Source organism: Theobroma cacao, chromosome 4 (assembly GCF_053813885.1).
Source record: "Theobroma cacao isolate CCN51 chromosome 4, ASM5381388v1, whole genome shotgun sequence".
NCBI lineage: Eukaryota > Viridiplantae > Streptophyta > Magnoliopsida > Malvales > Malvaceae > Theobroma > Theobroma cacao.
In genome coordinates, this window is record NC_142642.1 from 3,290,636 (window position 1) to 3,315,503 (window position 24,868).

General features: G+C 35.5%; 4 protein-coding genes across 8 annotated transcripts; 2 read left to right on the plus strand and 2 right to left on the minus strand.

Moving 5' to 3' along the window:
- Nucleotides 1–1,358: 1,358 nt before the first annotated feature.
- LOC18601142 (uncharacterized) lies at nucleotides 1,359–7,308 on the plus strand. Of its 2 annotated transcripts, XM_007031978.3 has the most exons (17): nucleotides 1,359–1,469; nucleotides 1,601–1,714; nucleotides 2,213–2,307; nucleotides 2,402–2,515; nucleotides 2,780–2,884; nucleotides 3,019–3,090; nucleotides 3,635–3,747; nucleotides 4,113–4,247; nucleotides 4,578–4,646; nucleotides 5,039–5,126; nucleotides 5,213–5,284; nucleotides 5,400–5,500; nucleotides 5,840–5,957; nucleotides 6,415–6,474; nucleotides 6,621–6,731; nucleotides 6,872–6,996; nucleotides 7,073–7,308. In XM_007031978.3, the coding sequence occupies exons 2-16, from the start codon at nucleotides 1,603–1,605 to the stop codon at nucleotides 6,983–6,985; spliced, it is 1,479 nt and encodes a 492-aa protein (XP_007032040.1). In that variant the 5' UTR covers nucleotides 1,359–1,469; nucleotides 1,601–1,602; the 3' UTR covers nucleotides 6,986–6,996; nucleotides 7,073–7,308. The 2 variants fall into 2 exon arrangements, with proteins under 2 accessions (XP_007032040.1, XP_088662002.1); XM_088805876.1 differs by having other exon boundaries at nucleotides 1,408–1,714.
- A 400-nt stretch (nucleotides 7,309–7,708) lies between these two features.
- Nucleotides 7,709–13,377, plus strand: LOC18601143 (uncharacterized). 2 transcript variants are annotated; one of them, XM_018119609.2, is made up of 15 exons: nucleotides 7,709–8,162; nucleotides 8,264–8,358; nucleotides 8,461–8,574; nucleotides 8,765–8,869; nucleotides 9,528–9,599; nucleotides 10,264–10,376; nucleotides 10,477–10,620; nucleotides 10,803–10,871; nucleotides 11,061–11,148; nucleotides 11,281–11,352; nucleotides 11,447–11,547; nucleotides 12,121–12,238; nucleotides 12,435–12,494; nucleotides 12,626–12,739; nucleotides 13,117–13,377. In XM_018119609.2, exons 1-15 carry the CDS (start codon nucleotides 8,066–8,068, stop codon nucleotides 13,123–13,125), a joined length of 1,371 nt encoding a protein of 456 aa, XP_017975098.1. In that variant the 5' UTR covers nucleotides 7,709–8,065; the 3' UTR covers nucleotides 13,126–13,377. The 2 variants fall into 2 exon arrangements, with proteins under 2 accessions (XP_017975098.1, XP_007032041.2); XM_007031979.3 differs by having other exon boundaries at nucleotides 7,715–8,162; nucleotides 13,082–13,377.
- A 124-nt stretch (nucleotides 13,378–13,501) lies between these two features.
- Nucleotides 13,502–17,986, minus strand: LOC18601144 (LRR receptor-like serine/threonine-protein kinase RPK2). 2 transcript variants are annotated; one of them, XM_018119583.2, is made up of 3 exons: nucleotides 14,483–17,986; nucleotides 14,013–14,090; nucleotides 13,502–13,888 (listed from the first exon to the last, which is right to left on the minus strand). In XM_018119583.2, exon 1 carries the CDS (start codon nucleotides 17,613–17,615, stop codon nucleotides 14,568–14,570), a length of 3,048 nt encoding a protein of 1,015 aa, XP_017975072.1. In that variant the 5' UTR covers nucleotides 17,616–17,986; the 3' UTR covers nucleotides 13,502–13,888; nucleotides 14,013–14,090; nucleotides 14,483–14,567. The 2 variants fall into 2 exon arrangements, with proteins under 2 accessions (XP_017975072.1, XP_017975073.1); XM_018119584.2 differs by having other exon boundaries at nucleotides 14,001–14,090.
- A 4,413-nt stretch (nucleotides 17,987–22,399) lies between these two features.
- On the minus strand, nucleotides 22,400–24,741 carry MEE21 (PIN domain-like family protein). Of its 2 annotated transcripts, XM_018119650.2 has the most exons (6): nucleotides 24,421–24,741; nucleotides 24,229–24,309; nucleotides 23,949–24,069; nucleotides 23,419–23,721; nucleotides 22,924–22,989; nucleotides 22,400–22,641 (listed from the first exon to the last, which is right to left on the minus strand). In XM_018119650.2, exons 1-6 carry the CDS (start codon nucleotides 24,609–24,611, stop codon nucleotides 22,549–22,551), a joined length of 855 nt encoding a protein of 284 aa, XP_017975139.1. In that variant the 5' UTR covers nucleotides 24,612–24,741; the 3' UTR covers nucleotides 22,400–22,548. The 2 variants fall into 2 exon arrangements, with proteins under 2 accessions (XP_017975139.1, XP_088661324.1); XM_088805198.1 differs by lacking the exon at nucleotides 22,924–22,989.
- Between the last annotated feature and the right edge of the window lie 127 nt (nucleotides 24,742–24,868).

The following is a 24,868-nucleotide window of genomic DNA, read 5'->3' on the forward strand; positions in this document are numbered from 1 at the left end:
ACTTCTGACCCATACCACTAGGGTTAATTGTGGTTCTAATTCTGACCCATGCCACTTGGGTTAATTGGGGTTTTATTTTGACCTACGCCACAGGAGTAAAGTGTGGTCATAACATGTAACAATAGATCATTAAAATCCATAATTTTTGTGAAATTTATATTTTGTTCTACTATGTGAGAATTTTGAATTAAGATAGTTTTATTATTTGAAATTAGATTACTCAAAATTCTATTTTGATACGTAAGTGAGAATATGTAATTTTGGTCTAAATGTTTTGAGTATGCTTAAACCAGCTAAAGGGATATTAGTTACTTACTGAGTTGTTGGATCCACTCTTTCGTTCATATTTTTTTCAGGTTGTGATTTAATCAACCACTTTAGAATTTCAAGGAGTGATGTTTTGTAATCTAGTGTATGGATTTAAATTGTTTTAGGATTGTTTACATATTATGAACACCGAACTATCTTAAATTAGAATTTAGAATTTCATCTTGACATGTTAACTTTATAGTAATAAAGATTTGATTCTGAATATTGTTGAATTATGACTTTTAAATTTCTGTTAACAGATTTAGTTTTATGAATTATTATATTCTTCAGGTATATTAGTTTCTTTTAGTTAGTGGTATAAGGTATATGTATTTGAGTCTTACATGTCTGTAAAATTATATCTTACAAGTATGTGGCGTTTGTTGTGCATCGGGTTTGGCGCATGACAGTAGAGAAGATAATATTACAGCGTTTGGTTTACAAGTACTTTACTGAAAATAGAATGTCAATTTTTGAAATTACTCCTATTTATTAAAATGCAAGTTTAATATACTTGTATTTTTTATTATTAATTTTTATATAATATCATCTCTTAAATATATTTTTAATATCATATATTTTATTTTCATTTCTTATTATAGTTTTATATATTTTACTTTCATTTCTTAATATAATTTTTTACATTATATTTATATTTTTATTTTTTTATCTTTTAAAAGATAATATAAATTTTATTAACAGTTACTATCCACCATCTAATAGAGAATGACTACTTAGAGTAACAAAGAAACATATCTCGAAATCTATATAAAAAAAATAAATTATAACATTATAAAATATCTTTAATAATATTACAGAATGCAATATAATGTCATTGTATTGATTTTGAATTACAATCATATTACATCTATTGATAGTATTATAAATATATTGCAATCTTATATTATAATGAATTATTAAAATAAATTTAATTAGATAGATTACCTATAATGTGTAATGTGTTCTCTCTTTCCTCATCCCAAAGGTTATAATTTAAACAAGATAATATTAATAGTAGTAGTGTAAATAAAATTCATATTATATATAAAATAAAATAGTGCAATCAATGCAATGATGGTTAAAGGCTTAGCAAATTTCACTTAAAGGTCGAAAAACAGAAACAGATAGCACAAAAATCAGTGGCGACAGTTACCCTTGGAGTTACGACCCTTTGCCTTGCCCTGTTTCTGAAGCAATGAATCTCTTTAGGAAAACTGCCATTTTTGTCTAAAGTTTGCTTCTTCATCCTTGGTTTTTTGGCCTTTGAATTTCTTGAATTCACGCTTCGCAGCTATGCAGACCAATAACATGGACAAGAAAAAGAAGGAAGTGATTCGGTTAGAGCGTGAATCCGTGATTCCCATTCTGAAGCCGAAGCTCATCATGACTTTGGCCAACCTCATTGGTATTTCTCCATTTCCTCCTCTGTCTCTGACTATGGGTTCCCTTTATTTTCTCAAAATTTGCTCTCTTGGAAACTTCGTACTGATTGCCATGGCAATGTGGGATCATTGTCGTAATCGCTCTTCTTTGCTTTTGACTTGATGCCCAGTTTCTTGTTTGTTGTTAGCTTTTAATTCTCGGCGTTGAACAACTCTTCCTTGTTTGAATTCGAAGATGCGTTTCTGGAAATACTCCACTTGATCAGTTTCGATTTATGTAAAGCCTCTGGCCTGAATAAGAAAGAGACAATCTAGCTTCGAATGCAGTTTCCAGCGAGGTGCCGTCGGCATCCTTGCTGCATGCATGCTTTAATCCCCTTCTCAATTATGTGACTGACGAGCATCGTCCTTGTACTTTCCAAGTCAAACTCTAAATGCACCCTCTGTGTTTGTGTGTGTGTTTTTTTGTTAATGACATCATCTTGTTCCTCTTAAGTCTGAAATGTTTTGATGTATTACAGAACTTAGGTCAGATCGTGCTGAGTTTCTAAAGTTCTGCAAGAGAGTTGAGTACACAATTCGAGCTTGGTATCTTCTTCAGTTTGAGGATTTGATGGTATTCGTCTTCTCTTTACAATCATAACCCTACAATCATTTTGTTAATGTTTCTTGCTTTTTGTTCTAATTTTAGTTGAATTTTATGTTTGCAGCAACTATACTCCCTCTTTGATCCTGTACATGGGGCTCAGAAATTGCAGCAGCAGAATTTATCTTCTGAAGAAATTGATGTGCTTGAACAGAATTTCTTGACATATTTATTTCAGGTATCATTCTTCTTGTTGTGTTAACAGAACAAAAAGAAACAATGTCTGTCATAGAAAATGACAGTAAAATGTCTGTAGGGTAACAGACATGTACTAAGTCGTGTGAGCAACTGTTATTGATATGACTTGAATTCATTTACGAAATGAGAGTGTCTCTGATGCTTTCCAAACATAACTAAAATTGAATCCAACAACCCAATAGATGCAACTTTTGTCAGTTACCAATTTATCCTCATGTTGGAAATTCTCTTCTTTGGTGTACAGGTGATGGAGAAGAGCAATTTTAAAATAGCTACAGATGATGAGATTGATGTTGCACTTTCAGGGCAATATCTTCTTAATCTTCCCATAACAGTTGATGAATCTAAGGTGATCTACAACTTCATTTGTTATGCATATTAACATGCCAATTATTAAGTCCTTATTAGATATATAGAGTGGATGCTCTTTTTCTGTGTTATTCAAATTTGTTGATCTTGACTTATTGTTTTCACTGAATGCAGATTGACCAGTCACTTCTGAAGAGATATTTTTCTGAGCATCCCCAAGAAAACCTTCCAGATTTTGCTGTTAAGGTAGTGATCACAATTTAGCGTAGAAGTTGCGGCATTCTTGGTGTTGTTTCTAACAATTACTTGTAGGGCAAGGTTCTCTTTTCTTGAGTTTGACATATCAAAATTTATAATGCTGAAACCAAAAAGATTTTGATTTTGAACTCTGCACTGATCAACTCTTGTTTGTATGATATCCTCTTTATTGAGCCTCTAGTTTACACTAGTTTGTCTTTTCTCTTAGCATTTGTCATGTGGTGCCTGCAATGTATCTGTACAATTAGATGGACCAGAGGCTTGCTTTGGTTAATGACATACTCCTCTGCATGAGATCATTATCAGATGATTTTCTCAATTTTTTGCCCATGCTGTCCTAAATTACTGTAAAGATGTAATAAAGATTCATTAAATATATTACAAGTGCAGTGCCAATTCAATATCATCAAATGAAGAAATTTTGGTAGTATGTCAGTTTTTAGTGTTCTTGCTTGTACATATTTGATTTAGCAGTATAACGCACTCCCTCTCTGTCTCTTTCAAGCTAATCTATATATTTTCTTGTCTTTAGTACATTATTTTCAGACGAGGGATTGGAATTGATCGGACAACTGATTACTTTTTCCTGGAGAAGGTGGACATGATCATTGCACGTCTTTGGGCATATCTTTTAAGGCTAACTCGGTTAGTAAATTTTGGACAACCATTACTTTTTATAAATTGTTATGGTATATTTTTGGTGAAAGCACCTTTGCACACTGTTGCTTAGAAGTAATTAGAAATTTTTTTGTGTTTAGCCTATGGAATGTAATTTTACCATGTTTTCTCCTATTTGAATATCTTGGCATTAGTATGATTGGCATATTGAGGTAATGCCCAGTCATTCTGCAGCCTTCCCTCCTTATGGGTCCTAAATTGTTGACTTACCAAGTAAAATATAGTGTTGGACATGAGATGCTTTTAGTTTCTATTGTCTCATCCTTATGAACTTAATTGCTTCATGAATTTTTTCTTCCTTTTAAAGCTTTCGAGGGGTATGGTCCTTGCAGGTTGGACAAACTTTTGGCCAGAAGATCAAGAAGACAGCATAAGACTGAGCCAAAAAAGGATGATGAAATCAACCCCGAAGCAGACAGTGAAGATTTGTTTGTTGAGCGGATCCGTCTTGAAAATATGGACCTAAGGTTGTGAATTGCCATCTTCATATGCAGTTATTTTGTACTACTGTATCTATTAATCAACAGATCTACCATATACCTGAGTATACTAGCTTTCTAAGCAGCTTGAAGGGTGCTTTCCATGCTATCATTTTTACATTTTGAACAAGTCCTAAAAATTTAGAAATTTCGTGCAGTTAATTTTGTTAGCTTGATGTTTAAGTTTGAGTTTACAAATATTTACATATTTGTTTCCTCTTAAGCATGTGATGTGATTTTCTTATTTACATCATGTCATTGTCCTGAATTTCTGGTGATGTTGCTAGTCAATAACTTTCTTATTCTGTGTTAAACCAGCATCCCGAACTTGCTGAGCAAGACTACCATCCAAGAACCTACTTTTGATAGGATAATTGTTGTTTACAGGTACTGTTTATTTGCATTGTTATCATACAAGTTTCCAGTTGATATTCAATGATGTCTTTCTTGGCTCATTGATATGCATTTATTCAAAAACCAGTTTCTTGGTCATTTTTATTGCAAGATTGAACATATTGATTGTTGGAACAGTATTATTAAGGAAGCTCAGTTTCTTATTCTCTTTTGATCCGGAGAGAATGATCCTGTTCAAAAAAAAAAAAAGAAAGGGCACCATGACATAAATTTCTATGGATAAGATTCATAAAAATCATAGCTAATCTTGTTTTCTTTTGAAAAAACAGCTAAACTATTCTTTGAACTGGTGTCTTTCTAAATTAGTTTTATAAAACTCATGTAAAGCAATTCATAGAAATCTAAAAAGAATGGTGAATTTCCAGGAGAGCAAGCACCGAATCAAATAAAGAACGAGGAGTATATGTAAAACATTTCAAAAATATTCCAATGGCAGATCTAGAAATAGTCCTTGTGAGTCTCTCTTAGCTCTTTCTGCTCAAAGCTTTTATACAACATGTGATCTGGTGTATGATTTTCTTTTTGTTCTGTCTTAACAGCCTGAAAAGAAAAATCCGGGATTAACTCCTATGGACTGGGTCAAGTTCCTTGCCTCTGCTGTTGTGGGACTGGTCAGTTAAGCAATGATGTTTCCTCACTCTTCAGTTCATGACTTTCTTCCATCTTTTCTTCTCTGCCTGTTATTCGTATTGATGGAATGCACTATTCCTGTGCCTTTCTTCACAGGTTGCAGTGTTTGGTTCTCTTGAAATGCCTAAAGCTGATCTGTGGGTCATTTTTGCCATTTTGTCTACTGTGATTGGTTACTGTGCTAAGACATACTTCACGTATGTTTTCTTCAATCTTTGATTTATATATGTAATATGCTCTTTGCTTTGTTAATGCATGTGAAAAACCCATTATTGTGGGTCTTGGTGTCGACGGATCCATTCAGAAACATAAGCCAGTCAAGTGATAGATCTTCTTAATACATTTCCTCCTTTTAGCCCTATAGGTGGTAAAGTATCAAAGGGCCATGATTGATTGTTTTCAAGTTACAGTACCATGTGCCTTTGGCTGGCTTTTTAGGCAGATGTACTTGATTACTAGGTGCCTCTGTTTCTTTCTGCATTCAAATTGTTTGACCTATCAATTTGTATTATTATTTCTCCTATATTGCCATGTAGGTTTCAAGCAAACATGGCTGCATATCAGAATTTAATAACACAGTCCATGTATGACAAACAACTAGATAGTGGAAGGGGAACTTTACTTCACTTGTGTGATGATGTGATTCAACAGGAAGTAAGTTGCAATCTTTTCTTCTTCTTCTTCTTCTTTCTCTCTCTCTCTATGTCGCTCTCTCACTCTGTCAAAAAATATAGAAGATTTTCTGCCAAAAGCAATGAAAATATAGTATATAATTTTCTATTGTGATTACATAATGAAAGCAAGAGAAGCTTTAGTTGATTTTAGTTGATGTATATCCTTTACGGTTTAAGCCTTAATCTATCAGGTTACTTTATGAAAGATGAACTGACCTGAATGAAATCAGAGTTTTGCCCTAGTGACTAGGTTAGATAGTTGCCAAGCTTTGATGTGTATATAGGATATGATGATGAGCGTAGAGTCTTTCTTACTTTTGAATGAGAGTGACTACAAGCTACCTTATCTTTGTTCCACTTTTTTTCTTCATTCTAAACGATAAAATCTTGTAGGCTTTTAGAGTTATATCTTATTTTTGTTTCACCTTAATGTTCAGGTGAAAGAGGTAATCATTTCATTCTTCATACTAATGGAGCAAGGTAAAGCTACCATGGAGGTATGCATCATCTGTTTTACTCAGTGTAATCTTTTCATTATTTCTTGCTTTGTTGTTGGAATTCTGTGTAGATATTCTTCTAGGTGAAAAAAGTTTTTATGTGGATCTTTTTTAATATAGCATAACCTTTGAATAATTTGACATAGGATTTGGATATACGGTGTGAGGAACTAATCAAAGAGGAGTTCGGGGAGAGCTGTAACTTTGATGTGGATGATGCAGTTGAAAAGCTAGAGAAGTTGAAGATTATTTCTCGGGTGAGGGTCCTTAACATTTTTTCGAGAAACTTTGATTATAGTCACATTGGTTCAATCTTTTCATTTGTTGGCTTTTAAGGTAATGTGTAGATTTCTTCTGGATAAACTGCTTTGTGAATAGAGAATGTTTTTGAGTTCAGGATTCTATCGGACGATATTACTGTGTTGGATTGAAACGGGCTAATGAGATAATTGGTGTGACCACTGAGGAGCTTGTGCTTAAGGCAAGACAGGGATCTATTTCATCAGCTTAATTCCTGCCTTGGTAAGTCGGGGCAACTTTTCTCCAGATCTCTATTGGTTGTTATTTAGAACCTGATGACTTAATCGTAAATCTGCAGGTGACAATTCCACCCATATGCACCTTTGCTTCAAGGTTTCAGATGGAAGGCATTGTCTTTTCTTTCCTTGCTGCTAGTTTTTTTCACTTGTGCAGAGTGTTAATAGAAATAATTCCATGGCAAACATTCTTTTCCATCTTCTTAGTTTCTCTTTCCAAACCCATGTGAGTGTAACTTTTCATGATTTTTTTGTATTCTGAATGTAATTTTTACTTGGTTGGGTTCGTTTTTTTCCATATTTTCCTTGATAATTGCCAAGGTATTTGCATGTGAAAGCACCCCCCATAAGCAGGGCTGGCATATCTTGATGCAACATAGAGATTATGTATACTAAACCTACCTGCTCAATCTCAAATACGCTATATCAAAAAAGCCAATAACGAATCGGATGGGGAAATTTCCATCATGGTTAACTTTGGAGAGTTAGGGGGCTTGGAATGCATATTTTCTTGCTTGGCTTGCATTGTTTTCTTGAAAATTTCAAGTGGGTTGGGGTTTGGGACTAAAAATGGACATGTAGAAATAAGAAACTTAATTGTAGAAGGCTATAACTCAAAACCCGGGCTCATTTTTCTTTTCCTGAAAGGCTAACTTGAGGAGATATCGAAATTGAGTTCGGACTAACTCTGGTATTATCTTATCATGCGATCATCAGTAATGTTGTCGTGACAAAGTGTGTTTGTATCGTGTTAATAGTAGTAACAGAGAGAGAATTCCCTAGGCGGAAAAGTACTAGCAGTTCGGAGCTCCAAGTGAAAAATAGGAAAGGAAGAATCTTCCGCCGGGGAAACCGGTCGTTGAATGCACACCAAGTACTCCAACGCAAACTGTGTTTGTTTAATCAATTTGCTGCTTTCTATTCTACCCCTTGAATCTCTTGGTACAGACAAATTAAATAGAAAAACCTGAAAAACTCATCAGAAGCACTAGGTGATCCGCTGTGAGTGTTCAGTATTGTATGATACATTCTTTCAGTTCACAAGAAATACAAAAATGGGGAAGAAGAAGAAAGATATAATCAAGTTGGAAAGAGAATCAGTCATTCCCATTGTCAAGCAAAAGCTTATCACCACTTTGGCCGATCTCATTGGTATTTCTCATTCATTCATTCATTCCCACCTTTGCTTTGCTTTCTTAATTGCTATCTTCTTCTTCTTCTTTGCATGTAAATTTCACGTTTTCTGCATGCAGAAGGTAAATCTGAACGTGCTGAGTTCTTGAAGCTCTGCCAAAGGGTTGAATACACGATTCGAGCTTGGTATCATTTACAGTTTGATGAACTAATGGTACAATATTCCTCTCCTTCCCATCCAGAAACTGGGTTTTTTTTTTTATTTCCCCATGCATTCTTTACGCAGACATTGATGTATATGTAGTGTGTATTGCAGCAATTGTTTGCCCTTTTTGAGCCTGTCCATGGGGCACAGAAATTGGAGCAACAAAACTTATCTCCAGAAGAGATTGATGATCTTGAACAGAACTTCTTGTCATACTTGTTCGAGGTATGTTGCTTGCTAGACAGGGTCTTAATTTTGTTCATTCCTGGACTTCTTGTTGCTAGTTGCAGAGCAAATTACGCTTAACTTGTTCCTGATAAATGTATAAACTTTGTACCTTTATGAATCTTTGCATATCAAAGACAAAAAATTTCCCCTGAATTTTAACTTTTCAGTACTCTGTTTTCTTAAACAGATGATGGACAAGAGCAATTTCAAGATAACGACTGATGAGGAGATTGATGTTGCGCTTTCTGCAGAATACCGTTTAAATCTTCCTATTGTAGTTAATGAATCAAAGGTTTGTAAGAGGTTATATGTTTACCCTTAGGCATTTCTTTATAGAAGCATAAGCATGCATGTACATGTGCTTGAATTTGACAAACACCTCAATCTTCACAAACATCTATCTAATCAAGTGGAAGTGAAAGTATGGGTACTCAACTTGTCCACATCCACGAATGAGATAAAAGATTCATTAGTCATAGAGAATTACAATCATATCAACATTAACATTCAAACACTCAAAACAATCCGAAATTAAACATATATGATCACTCTTGCTTGATCCCACCAAACACAAACGCTCACAAACTCATTCTCATGTACCCATTTGCTCAGTCTTAACAAACCCCAACCAACTCTACTTACAATTTTCTCTCATACCTCACTCTATTGAGACTCTACTCTTATTATAACTACACTAACTTGCCTATAAGAATCCCTTTCCTCTAAAAATTTGTTGCCTAACAAGTCTCCTTGTCCATCAAGCAACCTTATCTAAAGTAAACTTGATTATCAACCAATATCTTCCGACAAATCAGTAAATTAAATCCAAATCGTTTGGGATTTGAGTAACAATTTCCAACAATATTTATGTACATAAGTACATTTTTTACTAAGTTTGTTTATTCAATTATGATTTCACCTTTGCTAATTATAATTTTGGTGGAATGTAGCTGGACAAAAGGCTTTTTACAAGGTATTTTGAGAAGAATCCTCACAAGGACCTTCCATACTTTGCTGATAAGGTAATTCCTTAAATCAAGCTTGAAAGATTGCCTGGTGAATGAAATTCCTTTTGGATGTGGCTTACAATGTGGAAACTAGCAGCTGATAGGTGCCAACAAATTTGGGTGTAAGGTATATCAAGGAAGGGCTTGGGGTTGGATGGAAAGTTAACTTATTCCTAGATCCAAATGCATCATGTTAAATGTTAATTAGCTAACAGGTCTAAGTCCAACAGCACATTAGATAAATATTGATGTGCATGCATGAGTTGCTCCTTTTCTGGGTTTAAAACTTCTGCACTTTACCATGTGATAGGTTTAATTCCTCGTCCAAGTGTGTCATGTAAGTCTTTATCTTCTCTGTCAAAACTTGTTAAATGAAAACATTGCTTTACGGTTCTTATGATCTACTCAAGAGAAAAATAAGGCTCAACCAAGTAGCAGTGACATAGACTCTCATCTATTTCTAGTTTTGTCATTAAAAAATGAATCAGTTAAATGTGAACCATCTGATGTATTGTGCTAGCCCCAAATAATTGGTGTAATCTGGCTGCCTTTTGTTTAACATCAAAGATATATATATGGATCAGTTATATGCTAGTTCAGAGCTGTTGTACCTTTTTTTCTTTTATATCTGTCTGTTTTGCCTCTCTCATTTGATCCGAACTTGTAATTTTATTGCTAGTTCATAATCTTCCGACGAGGCTTTGGAATTGACCACATGACTGCATACTTTTTCAAAGCAAAAGTAAACACAATCATTGTGCGTTTTTGGAGATGTTTCACGAAGGTGACAGGGTAAGTCCATGCTTAGAACTCTTGATTGCTCTCACCACATTATCAGATTATATTAGGGAGGATTGAATACAGTTTTTCTTCTGGTGCTTTGTCCTTGTAGGTTGAAATTCTTAACAAGATTATTCTTTGGAAAGAAAGTTAAACCGTATAAGAAAGCCTCAGCTGAGCCAACTGAACTGAAAATCGAGGGAGAGCAAAATGAGTTATATGTTGAACGAATCCGTATTGAGAAGTTGAAATTCAGGTCTTATGTTGAAACCTGATAATCTTTGTTATTCTAGTTGTTGTCTGGATGCTTAATTTTTCCTTTCCCTTTTACAGTAAGTTTGAAGAATACATATGCTTTATAATTGTTTCTTTGAATGTTCGAAATTGCTGATGATTGATTTCTTATAATATTTGACATTGCCTTCTGTGTCTACCCAGTATTTCTAATTTTCTGAGAAAGATCACAATCCAAGAGCCTACCTTTGAGAGAATAATTGTTGTTTACAGGTATTGCCGTTTCCATCTTCCTTGTTAATACATTGTAAAGTTCATAGCAGACCAATATTGTTTCAGGACAATTGTAACTTGTGTTGACAATAGGATGCTGAGTCTTGAAATTGGTTCTTGTTTTCTCAGAAGGTACCTTTGTGTTTAAAAGACCATAGTTTGATGTATTAATGGAAACTAAATCTGCAGGCGAATGCCAAGAAAACATGAAACACAGAGGAATATATATGTGAAGCATTTCAAGAACATTCCAATGGCTGATTTGGAGATAGTACTTGTAAGTTCCTAGCTACTCTCTCTCTTTGCAGGCTTGTGTGTGTATCAACTGTCATGTGTTAAAAGTGTCCTTTAACTAACTAAAATTTGTGTCTCTGTTGTTAATCTGATGCTGGAAGTTTATCTTTCACAGCCAGAAAAGAAAAATCCAGGTTTAACTCCCATGGACTGGGTCAAGTTCCTTGTATCTGCCGCAATCGGATTGGTCAGTCACTACATCTAATTCCCCAGCTATGGAAGTCAGTCAAAAAGTTCCTTTTCCCTCTTCTTTGTAATACATCTTGCTCTCCTTTTTACAGGTCACTGTAATCAGTTCACTCAGCATGCCAAAACCTGACATCCGGGTCATTTTTGGTATCCTCAGCGCTGTGGTTGGTTACTGTGTTAAAACATATTTCTCGTTAAGTGTCTGTCTTCTTCTTCTTCTTCTTCTTCTTCAAGCAATAAATCTCTCTAGCAATGAAAAGGAGGAACAACATAGCTTGTTGAAATGCATAGTTTTTGAGGGGATCTGCCCTAATTTCTGCTGACAAAATGTAGCTATTTACTGTTTAGGCCTTTTCTTTCTAAAGAAAATCTATGTCCACTTCTAATTTTCAGGACGGACATCATATTTAAAAACAATGGACTATAAGTGGAGATGCCTTTTTTTAATATTTAAGTTCTCACGATTCCCTACTTTAAATAACGGTGTGATTTGTTTTATCAAAACTTCAATATTATCCTTCCTGGTCACTGCTGCTATGGACTTCACTGGTATATCTGAACAGGCCGAAGGACTTTGTGCTTGATCATTCTAAATTATACATCCTGAAAGGGAAACTATTTGCAGATTCTTAGTTGTACTTTTATTTGGCATTCAGGTTGATTTCACCTCTTCTGTATCCTAGTGCTCCCATTTGTTGTCTGCATTTTTGCTTTGTATTCATACATTTAATCATGCAGGCTAATTTTTACTTATATTTTTCTCCAGGTTTCAGCAAAACTTGGTTGACTATCAAAACTTAATCACCCGGTGTGTATATGATAAACAGTTGGATAGTGGAAGGGGAACTCTTCTTCACCTGTGTGATGAGGTGATACAACAGGAAGTAAGTCATACTCACAGGCTCGAGAACTTTTTGAGTGTGTGCATATAAATACTCAGGATAACAGGAAACTACCTGAAAATCATAATTTCTTTGTGCAACAGATGGTGATGATCTTTCTTGAATGTCAACAAAACAAGGGAAACCCTTCAATAATACTATTAAATGCTTACAGAAAATCATAATTTGAAATGTGCAGGTAAAAGAGGTGATTGTTTCATTCTTTGTATTGATGGAGCAAGGAAAAGGTGTTAGCAAGGTACAAAAGTTGATCGACTTCAAACCCGTTCTGCCCCTTCCTTTTGTCTCTCTTTTTGCTTCCCTGATTCCAATAGAAAATGAAGGTTTCCATAGGGCACTGCTGATCAATAACTTTGGAATGATATGAAGGGGGATCTTGACCTGCTGTGTGAACAACTTATTATAGAAAAATTTGGTGATGACTGTAATTTTGATGTGGATGATGCAATACGGAAGTTAGAGAAGTTGGGAATTGTTTCCCAGGTAAGACTTCTTATTATTTTCATATTCCTTGTCTTTAAATCAAAAGCTCTACAGACTTAGAGATCAGCTAATGCCCTTCAAAAGGATTAGTGTCAAGTTTGACTCCTATAGCATAGGAAAATGTTTAACGTGGTACCTGCACTAAAAAATATTCAGTGTGGTACCTGAACTTTACTTGGTCTATTTATGTGCTTCAACATCTAACACCGTTAAAAAAACACTTGATGATATATCAATAAACTGATCAGAATGCATCCGTAATTGTTTGTATGACCCCAGTGCACATGCATGTACACATTGAGCTTTCATAATGCCTGCCACTAACTCAGTAGTTGAACTCAGGATAACATCGGAACATATACATGTGTCAATCTCAGGCGTGCTAATGAGATCATAGGAACCACGACGGAGGAGGTTGTCCTCAAGGCTAAAGGTGGTGGCGGCGATCCTTGACATGGGAAGACAAACAAATGTCTAGATGATGTATGTATTATTGTTCTCGATCCGCACTTCCATGCAGATGAGAAAAGATTTTAATAATTTCATTTTCTCTCTTCTGTCTATGTACATGAACTCCTTGCTAAACAATCTTCTATATTTTCGTAATGTAACTTTATGAGATCTGCAAACTTCTTGTATCTTCCAGCAAGTCAACCTTGTTTTGTCTCTCAATTATATTTATTCTCATGTTTGTGTTGTTAACATAATTATAGTAATTGTATAGATTATAAGCTAAATCAGTGTGAATCTGTGAGATTATGATACTGTGAGTGACAGTTAACTTTATATATATATATAAACCTAATTCATCCTTGAACAATTCACACAATTCAGAATACAAGATTTCTTGTTCTTGTAACATTTGTGTAGGAAATGCCATCATATCAGATTCTAATGGAACATATTTACAAAGAATTTTAGAGTGAAACAAATAATGCGTTACTCCTTGCTATGTTTGACAATTATGCATTATTGTCAGCTCAAGATTACTGCGAATCACACATTCCTGTTACTGAAAATCAAGCGCTTATGAATTATATACTTATCGTTTCACTTCAATTTCAGAAGAGTGAAAAGCCAACTGGCCATTAGTCTGAAGCTGCAAAGTCCATTTGATATTTCTCGTGTGCAATCAATCTGAACAACAATCTGCAAACCAGTTCAGCAAAAAGAGACGACCAGATTAGTTTATGAAAGCACGTGATTCTCAAAATGGAAGATTTTTGTTGCACAAGGAAAGAAAAGCAATGCTATAACGGACATGCTATGTAACCTTAGCCAACGAGATAAAGGATCATCACTTAGTATGATGCCAAGCAAGAGTGGCTATAGTGTTCCATTCCAATGTCACCTGTCAGAATCCAAACCAGAAAAGGATTAGAGTCACAGTGCTTTTTAGATGGCACCCCTACGAAAACAGCATTGGCATTTTGTATGATATAAGAGAAAATGTTCTAGATTACTTAAAGAGATTTTGATGTCACTAATCATAATATTTCCTGTTATATTCTAGTCACAGAATACAGTCAGAAGCAGATCTAGCATCTGCAAAGAATACCATTGATCATAAAATGTCAAAGTAGCAAAATAAAGTAGATGATATCCACTTTTCCTTTCCTAAAAATGTTTCATCATTTGAAACTTCAACCTTAGCATGCTAGAGTACTGGAAATAAACAGCATGCTAGAGTACTGGAAATAGACATAAGATTGGCATTAACAAGAATTTATAATTGTGCATTACCTCATTTCAACATATGGAAGGAGAATATTCTTTGGACATAAGCTGCTTTGTGTTTTCAGTCAGCATTGTGTGGTAGATGTTTCTTTCAGGATTTTAACTGCTTCAGTTTCTCAAGAACTTGCTTCATTCTTGGCCGAATGGAAAGTGCCTCTGCTGTACAGGCTGCTGCAAGTCTTAGCATTCCCAAGAGATTCTCCCTAGGTCCATTTTCCCACAGTTCAGCAGAGAAAAGCTCAGAAGGACGCCCCTCCTTGATCAGCCACTTGGTCCATTCAACAATATTGAATCCATTCCCAAACTCAGAAAATGATGGATCAATGGACTTCTTCCCTGACAACAATTCTAACAGTACAACACCAAAACTGTACACATCTGCCTTGTCAGAGACCCTGCATGTGGTTGCATATTCTGGTGCTACATAACCAAATGTGCCAGCAACGTCTGTTGTGGCATGGGTCTCAGAAACTTCTAAAAGCCTAGCCAGCCCAAAATCTGACAGGAAGGCATTGAGATTCTCATCAAGCAGAATGTTGCTGGGCTTGATGTCTCGATGAACTATCCGGGGAACACATGAGTAATGGAGGTAAGCAAGAGCCTGAGCTATGTCCACAGTTATCTTGTAGATCACAGACCACTGTACATTTTTGCCAGATTTGTCATGGATGAAAGTCTCAAGGTTTCCACCGGAAAGATAGTTGTAAACTAAAAACATCTCATTTTCCCCAACATAATACCCTATAAGAGTTACAAGGTTCTTATGTCGAACTCCTCCCAGTGTTCGAATCTCTGCATCAAATTGCTGAACGCCTTGAAATCGACCGATAGAAAGCCTCTTTACAGCTACATGATAGCCCGGGACCAACTCTGCTTTGTAAGTTGAACCAAATCCACCTGTACCAATAAGATTTCGGATGCTAAAATTACCAGTAGCTCTAGCTACATTATCATAAGTCAGCTCATTCGGAGCAGCTGCAAAAGTCACAACCACTTTTCCTTTCAAGGGACCAAGTCTTCTAAACTTTCTCCTTCTAAATTGACAGATAACTACGATCATTGGGACCATACAAAGCAGAACAGAAGCAGAAGTTATTGCTGCAATTATGAAAGATTTGAATTTTCTCCCTTTTTGAAATTTACCTGGACTTCCAGGGTTTACTGGTGGTGTGGCAGCAAATAAACACTGATGCAAATGGCTGTTGCCTCGAAAGGCAGTGCAATTATTCTGATGTTGGAAATTCGGTATTGGGCCAGAAAGGTCATTGAAGGAGAGGTCCAGAACAGTCAGATGAGAAAGCAAGGAGAAAGAAGAGGGTATTTCCCCAGAAAGCTGGTTGTGGTTGAGTAACAGGGTTTCAAGATTTGTAGCATTTGTCAGGCTAGCAGGGATAGATCCTGTAAGAGAATTGTGGGAAAGATCAAGAACCTTAAGAGAGGCCAATTGCCCAAGTTCGGATGGAATTTCTCCAGTTAAATCGTTGTCTCCAAGAGATATCCACCTAAGATTCTTCAACTTCCCCAGTTGATCTGGCAGAGATCCAAAGAGTCTGTTTCCTCTAAAGTCAAGTACTTGAAGCATCATCAAGTTGCCAATACGAGAATCTATTGATCCCTCAATCTGATTATATGCTGCTTCAAACTCTGTTAGTTGCAGACAATCAAGAAAAAATGACTCCTGCATCATACCTCCTATCTGGTTTGCACTCAAGTTAACCGAGACACTCTTCAGCTTCCAGCAATCAGGAATTAGCTCTCTACGAGAAGATCCATTAAGCATGTTATTATTCAGTGACAACCTGTATGAAAATTTACTGTTCCTTGCCAATAATTGATCTCCAATGGAGAACATAGGTACTAGACCAGTGAACCTATTCCAGCTTAGATCATGGACGATTGAAAAATCCTCATCCATCATCAACCACATGTTAGAACCCCAAAAAGGAAGATTAGCATATGCAACCCGTGTATCTTCCAATTCAATCAAACTAGAATCTAGTCCATAAGAGATCCTGCTCCCAGCACAGCTGCCCTTCCTGTATTCTGGAATATTCCCTGAAATATTGTTTCTACTAACGTTGAAGTACGTCATACAAGGAACATGTAGGTGCCAGGGGAGGTATCCCAACAAGTTATTGGAACTCAAATCCAAGAAAGTAAGATTCTTACACATCCCAATATTTTCAGGTACCACACCACCAAAATAATTCTGCCCCAGATTAAGCACTCTAAGCGAGCAAAACCCACTCCATTTAGCAGGCAACCGCCCACCAAGATTCGCTCTTGGAGCCCACAAAACCTGCAAACTGGAGAGGAAAAGTAGTTCCGAAGGAACACCCCCGTCAAATGCATTGAATTCTCCTCGAAAACTATCCATGGAGCTGGTTTTCTCATCAGAACCAAAATTTTCCAAATTGGTTAACACAACAGCTGAGAGTTTTTTACAACTTGCTATCTCCTTAGGAATTACATCCGTGAGACTGTTCCTGGAAACATCTAAAACCCGAAGCTCTGTAATTTGGCCTATTTCAGCCGGAAGCTTGCCTTCTAAGATGTTGCCATCAACCAACAAAGTCCTCAAATTCTTGCAATTTCTAAGCTCAGGGGGAATATTCTCAACTAGATAATTATTAGACAGCTTCAAGTGAGTCAAAAACTCACATCTGCTCGAGTTATCAAGACTAATCCTACCAGAGAACTTATTATTCGACAAATCGATAACTTTCAAGTTACCGTTACCAATGAGTCTATCTGGTATATTACCGGAAAATGAGTTGAAAGACAAGTTGAGCAAACTAAGAGAAGGAAGATAGCTTATCTCGGAAGGAATCTGGCCGGAAAAGTTGTTACCTTGGAGTTCGAGAACCTCCAAGAACTTGAGGTCTCCAATATCCGCGGGGATCTCTCCGGAAAATCCATTTTGAGCCAGCGACAAAGCTGTTACTTTATCAGAGAAGTTAGCGCACCTGACACCGAACCATGAACAGTGGGTTATAGATGGGTTCCAGCTGGATAGAAGGTTTGAAGGGTCATGAAAGATAGACTTCTTCAAGCTGAGAAGAACAGCAGAGTCAGAGTCAGGGGCAGACTTTGAGAGTGTGAAGCTGAAAGAAAAGAGCAAAAACCAGAGAAATGCCATTTTTTGTGTGTGTTGGGTTCTTTCTGCTTAGAACAAAAGAAAGGAAAGAAAGTGGTTTCCGGCGAGAACTCGACGGAAAACTGGTGGGGGGTAAATTGTAAAAATGGGTAATGTCAGGCAGGGACAAGCAGAGGCAGAGAGTGAAAGTGAAATGTTTAAGGCTTCATTAGAGCCAAAGTGGAAAACATTTTGTTCTTCTATTCATCTTTGAAAACCATTTCCTTTCCTCTCCTTTCTATATTTGTTTCAAAGTCAGAAAGAAAGATAAACAAAACACTTAATTTAAAACAAGAGGATTAAAACAAGACAAAGATTAAAAAGTGAGAGGGCCGGAGAGATAAAGGAGGGAGAGAGAGAGGAAGAAGACAAACAGAGCCGGCGTGAGCAACGGGGTTTCCACATCGCTAACGTTTTTCATTATTTTTTTTCCTCGTATGTCACATCTCCCCCAGACTCACATGCCAATATGCCATGCAGACTCATATGATATCACTAGTTGCATTCTGTACACTGCATTCGGTATCGTATTGCACATCGTAAAGTATACTAGCAAGTCTACTACTACTACTACTACCATTGTGCTATCCATGTCTTTTCTTCTTTTGAAATGAAATCGACAGCGTCACTTTGTTGTTTTTTGAATCATTTCTGTCGGCTCCAGGGCCTCTGCCATACTCTGTTTTCATCTGTCTGCTGTCATAAACCTTACAAACCCAAGCCTTGTAGCTTTCTGTGCATCAATTATGATTCTTCAATTGATTCCTTATCCTTTGTATGTTTCACGTTTTATACAAATTCAAAACCTGCATGAATCCGTGTTCGTGTTTTATGTTCAGTATCACAACATTAGAAATTAACAAACCCCTTGAAGGTGGAAGGAAATTTATGAGAGAAACTAAATCATGGAATCCTGATAACCAAATAGCGAAGGAGAATGTATCAAGGGTACCTTCATTTATTGTCAATAAGTTTTGGATGGAATAAAAATTCAACACGATATTAAAGTCGATAGTCTTTATTTGAAAATCTCTTTCTGATTTTTTTTTTATAATTCATGTAATGTGATAAGTACCTATTCTTAAATAATCGTGATTAGATAGTAAATACATAAAAGAGACAAATGAAATTAGTACTATTACTAGTCCTTTGCTTAACAAAAGATAACATAATTAAGTAGAGAAATGATCATGTGAATAGGTGCATCAAAGAGACAAATCATCTGTTCCTAGTCCTTGGGTTAACATAATTAAGGAAGGAAATGATGATGGTCTGGTATTTATTAAGGACTGATGTTGGCAAATGAGGCTGCCGATTTCTCAACAAAATTATAGAAGTTGCTCACTTTTGTAAGATTAGGGTTCATGCCATAGATGAATGACTTGATGCTGATGTTTGTGGGCTTTTTCCCAAGATGCTTCAACTTTTTCTTCTTCTCACTTGGTTTGATCAGCTTGGGAGTATCACATGACCCTATAGGACATACAACTATTGAAACAAAAGGTGTTTAACTTTCTAAACATGTAGACAAGCAACAATCATATCAAGAAGTACCCCCCAATTCACTCCAGGGGAGACCATTCAAATCACTCCATTGAGTCCATTCTCCACTCTATCATACCTTCTTTTGACTACATCTAAGACAAGGCAACTTTGCCTCTTTCCACCAACATTGACCCCTTGCAGAAGGCACAAAACTTTTCATTTGCATGTACACATGGTTACACATGCCTTCATCTTCCAAACTTTTTGAACTCACTCAAACCTTTTCAAAAATTTAATCATTCCAACATAACAGTCCATCCATCACTCAAATTTTGTTTAATTTTTTTGTCTCATTCAATGGAAATTTGTTTATTAATAATATAAAGAGTCATTCTGAGAAAAATCATATATAATAACTGCTCAATCACGAATACATGGAATTCAAAATTTATTTAATTAAAACTATATTTTTTTAATGAGATTACATATTATAAGTAAAAATTATAATTACGATCAAATTAATTTTTAATATATCAAATAATACATTGATGGAAGCAGAGACGAATTCGAGATTTACATTCAGCAAAACAAACTCACATTTATAATTATTAAATATAGAAAAATTATAATTATAGATTAACTCAAGTGCAAAAAAAAAAAAAATTGCTTTGTTTTTGTGTAAAGATAACACATTACAAATGTTATTTTATATGTTTTTATAGTTTGGAAAATTTTTAATTATCAATACTGCAAAATATATATATTTTTTCCAAAATATTCTTGGGTTATATCTCTACATACACCAAATTATTTTAGTAATATAAAAAATTATAAATAGTGAATAAATAGTCTATCATAATCACAAATTATCAAAACATAAAGAAACCAAATGCTCATGACTTGAAGATCTTCGAGTTTTGAAAGAAGAAAATAGTCGACTCTTTTGTTTCTTTGACGTTTCTCTTCTTTTGTTTCTCTTTATCGGTTATTCCTTTAATTTTTTTTATATTTAATAATTATTCTCGCTTCCTAATTTTTCAAAGCTTCGGTGAGTTCCATATCATTAAACAAATTAATTATAAAATATTATTTTATTTAAATTTACATATTATATCTTATTATTTTAAAAAACAAGTCATTTTTATTACAACGATACGTTTATTTTTTTTCAATATTTATTACGATATGATACATATGTAAGGCTAAAATATAAAAGAGTTAAAATTTCTAGCCATTTTTATAATCAAGTCATATGAGTGGTGGCCACCTTCATCTCTCAAATTTTAATTTATTATTATTATTATAAGTATAAAACTTAATATATATATATATATATATATATATATATATATATATATAAAATATGATTGTCTTTATAGTTATTCTTTAGTCGTCATATCTCATTCGAAAATTTTAAATTTACCACTGCATCCCTGAACAGGAAAAATCAGTACATGATGAGATTTGAACTTGAACTCTTAAGGTCTCCCCTTGGACCTGGATGGCTGAGTTGATCAGTGAAGAAACTTCCCTGCATGTGCATGCCTGCAATACATGGGACCATTCGCAGGAGAGAGGATTCCTTCTCCTCCCCGTCCTCTTCTTCTTTCCAATTATTATAAGATAGGTTTTACTAGAAAAGAAATCGGTGGACCCCGAGGAGAAGCTCACCCACAATGTATCCTTGGAGACATAACTGACCATGAGCCAAGAATCCAGCTGAATGTTTGTCAGTTGTCAGGTTTATATCCTCTTTCCTTATTTTCTTCCCTCATACAACACATATGAACATTCCTGTTTGATATTATTTTTATAATTGTATGTCACATATTCCATTTTATATTCCTACTAAAACTGTAATTTGTAACTATTCGTATATATTTTTATGAAACGAATATCCAGCAGAGAACAGAAGTCGAAAGAAAGCCTAGAGAAACATTGACAAGGCATTGAGTTTGATACCTAATTTGGTCGTTAGGCGTGTATATTTAATGAGAAGAAAAATAAGGAGGGTTAGGGGCAGCTTGGTGGGGTTATGAAGTATAGCATAAGCCTCACATGCATTCGATTAGTGTGCCACTTAGAGGTACTATTGCTTTGAAATCCCAACGTCACCATCAAAGTGGAATAAAGCTTGGAACTTGATGTCGACCCATTTTCGAGTTTGATGCTGACAAAATGACTTGTCCTGGGAATCACTTATGCAAATATATATGCTTATTCATAATATCATTTACACCTAGTAAGAGTCTTTTTTTTTTCTTTTTTTTTATGAGTGAAAAACTTTATGCAAGTAATTTATCGAGAAATCTGAACATATTCCGAAACTGATTTTGTAAAAAAAAGGGGAACAGAAAATATTGTCATTCACAATTTTTTTTGTTTCATCTTTCCTTTTTGAACATTTTGAAATAAAATTCTTCTTTCAATTTTAAATGCTTAATTCCTTTTTGTTTTGTATTATAAACTTTTTCCATGTTAAAAAGCATTGATACGTTGATATTTTTAAAATAAAAAATATCTAATAATAAGAAAAAGATTGAGATTTAGAGTGGAAAAGTTTAATTAGATGAGATAGCATGCATGGTCCATCTGAATCAACACCAGCTTTTGATTTACTTGCAGATGTCAGTGTTGTCCAGAACAAATTATTAGACAAAAACAAGACATCACATGTGATCAATCAAATAATTGATCTCATTCCCTCTGATTCCAGTTTGTCTCACACGTTTTCCTGTGTTTCTTATTTCTCCATTTTAGTTCACAACATCCCTTCATACCATTTCAGTTCCAAGTTTAACTAGATAGTTAAGATACCATACTCCTATTACAACCATGGTTTTTCAGCTGATTTTGATTAAACCAATCTCAAATAGTCAATTGAAAGAAATCTTAAAAAGACAGAAAACATCGTTTTTTTTCTTTTATAATTAGAAGAAGGGAGATTCGAATCTTGCTCTTTAAACAAAGAATCATGCACCAACCAATGAGCCAAATGCTTATCATTTGAACTAACTTTTTGCCAAATCCATCTTCAGAATAATCATTGCCATGTTCAGTTTGAGTTAGTAAAACTTACATGTGATCACCTTGCAATGTCAATCTTCACAAATGACAAGAATAATGCTTGAGGAACGGGCCATGCGAAGCAGGGCTAAAGTCAGAAAAGAATGATGAATCACCATGCTGGCATCTTCTTGGGACACAACATGAATAAGCATAGAATGCTATGGCATTACACATCCCCCCTGAAGTGCCCCTAGTGTCTAAGCTGCTGTAAGTCTTTTGGAGAGTGAAAAACATCATGAAAACGACAGTTGCATTTAGTTAAATAGATTGCATCACAATTAGCATAACATCATAATTACAACAAGGAGTCATGCGCTAATGCACTCGCGAAGTCATACATCAAAAGTAGAAGCCAAAACTTCAAAGCTCTACCGATATATCACTACACACCATCTGTCCCATCAAGCCTTTTACCTCTGCGTGACCTCTTCCTTTTCCTCTTGCTTTGTGCATTGCCATCATCACCCTTAGCTTCCTGCAAAGAGATTCGAACATCAAACAACGTATGAAAGTAAATTATAACTTTCATCTCAAAGGTCAAATAGATCAATGATGCCATGCATGCTGCAAGCCCGCAATATTTCAATCAAGTTACTGCAATGTCCATGATGGAGTTTGTCATTCTGTCTGAGATCCCTACTAGTGGGAGGAGGATCATCAGACATCAGATTATTTACCTCAATTACAGAAACAAGGAATACACATTTGAAAGAGAGAAGTACAAGCAACCAGAAATCGTTCTACATTCAAAGCTCACCTTCCCAGAAGCAAGACTTGTGTTTTCATGACTCTTTTTCTTCTTAACTGAAAGTGGATTTGGACCCTATAAAATTCAAAAAGAAAAAAAAAATTGATCCCATGAGTACCTTAAAGAAAGCATTTACATAGGAATGATAGCACAGCACCAAATTATATCTTAGTGTATAAACTCCTTTAATCTTATATCAACTTAAAATGCACTGTCCAAAGTTCCCATCCTCCTTTTATTTTCTTCAACCGGTATTAGCTTGTACTTTTCCCCAATTTCCAAATATATTATTCAGATATTGAATTCTTACGATTCTAGACGTTTTGTTTAAATGAGTCGATGTAAAGAAAGTATTGCACAGTCCAAGAAACCTGGGAAAATTAACTCATAACAACAAATGCATAAACCATAAAACTCCTGCATATAGTAACCATATAGCTTAGAGATTAGCAAACATGACCAAATTGGTACAAGTAGGAAGATGGATATGCGATAGGACCTTACCTTAGCTTTCTTTCTTTTAAATCGAACTCTATCCTTTATATCTCTTTCCTTTCCTGCATAATTCCTTGTATTATGTGGCAGCAACCCTGGACTGTGATAACCTAAACCTTCCTCGTCAGATGAACCCTCTGCATCTGCATTTGCCAAAATGCTAGTAGTCCTCTTCTCTAATGCCTTATATTCCTTGTCAGTCATATGAAGGCGTTTTTCTTCAGAAGATTGTGCAAACTCACGCTGAAATTTAGATGGTGGCTCAAGGAAAAGGGCATTTCTCAGGCCAAATATTAAAGGAACTTTAGGCACCTGAATTAAGAAAGTGAAACTAATTAGAATACATGTTCAAAGGCAAAATTCAATACAAATTCAATAAAAGAGAACGGATAACAGAGAATGTAGAATCTCCAAATGCTATAAACTTTTAAAGCTGGAGGCAAATAATATTATGTCCTTGAAGGAACGAATAGTACATAACACGCAAAACAATGGAGCAAATAGAAACATAAAAGGTTAAGAAAAGGAAAGAACGTTGCCTTCTGAAGTTTCTTTCGAAGATCAGCATCCTGGGTAGCAACAAAAAAGTGCTCAGAATTATTTTCTCCAATGACCTCCGCAATGCAAGCATCGGCACTAACCCTCTTCTCATGATCACATCTGAATATGAGGTTCAATTACAGTTCAAACAAAATTAATCCATAGCAAGCAGTACAAACTAGGAAAAAGATAGCATATGATCAACTTTCCACAAATATTGTCAAAAGATTCAAAGTTTACGACGAAAGAGAGAAAGAAAGAAAGAAAGAAAGGGGTTACCTTGCAATTGCGAGTTTACGAGCTGCTTGGAAGGATGCAGACTGGGAAGCACCAAGCGTTTTCAGCTCCGCCAGAACACAGCTGAAAACCCCACACAGAAAAGTTGTTTGATTTTCAACTAATTGAAAGCAAACTATCTTTAGCGACCCAACCGCATAAGGAAAAGATTAAAAAATTGAGAGAGAAGGGAACCTGGTGGTAAAAAGCTTGACAGGGGCAGAAAGACAATTGGAGAGAGCCTTGTCGGCGGGTATTAAGTCATTGTGAAGAAGGTGATGAACAAAAGTCCCATCGCAAAGAACCTTGAAGGGCTGCCTGAACCCGAAGCACACTGAGAAAAATCTCACTGTCTTCCTGTGACGCTTCTGCTTCTTGAATCTCATATTTCTCTTCTCTCTTCCGTTCCAAAGGTTGAGACTTCACAACCCACACACGGACAGTCGCAGACAGAGCACCCAAAATCCAACTTCGGTCAGGGCAGATCCTAGATAAGGCAGGGGTTTCAGTTTCCGAGGGTTTATTTTGGGTTTAAGCAAAGGCAATTTGGAACAAAAATAGGAATGAAATTGTCTGGTCTGTTAGGCCATGAGCCCACCCTAGGCCCAAAATGAAAAAGCTTTAGCAGTCCAACCCATTTGCA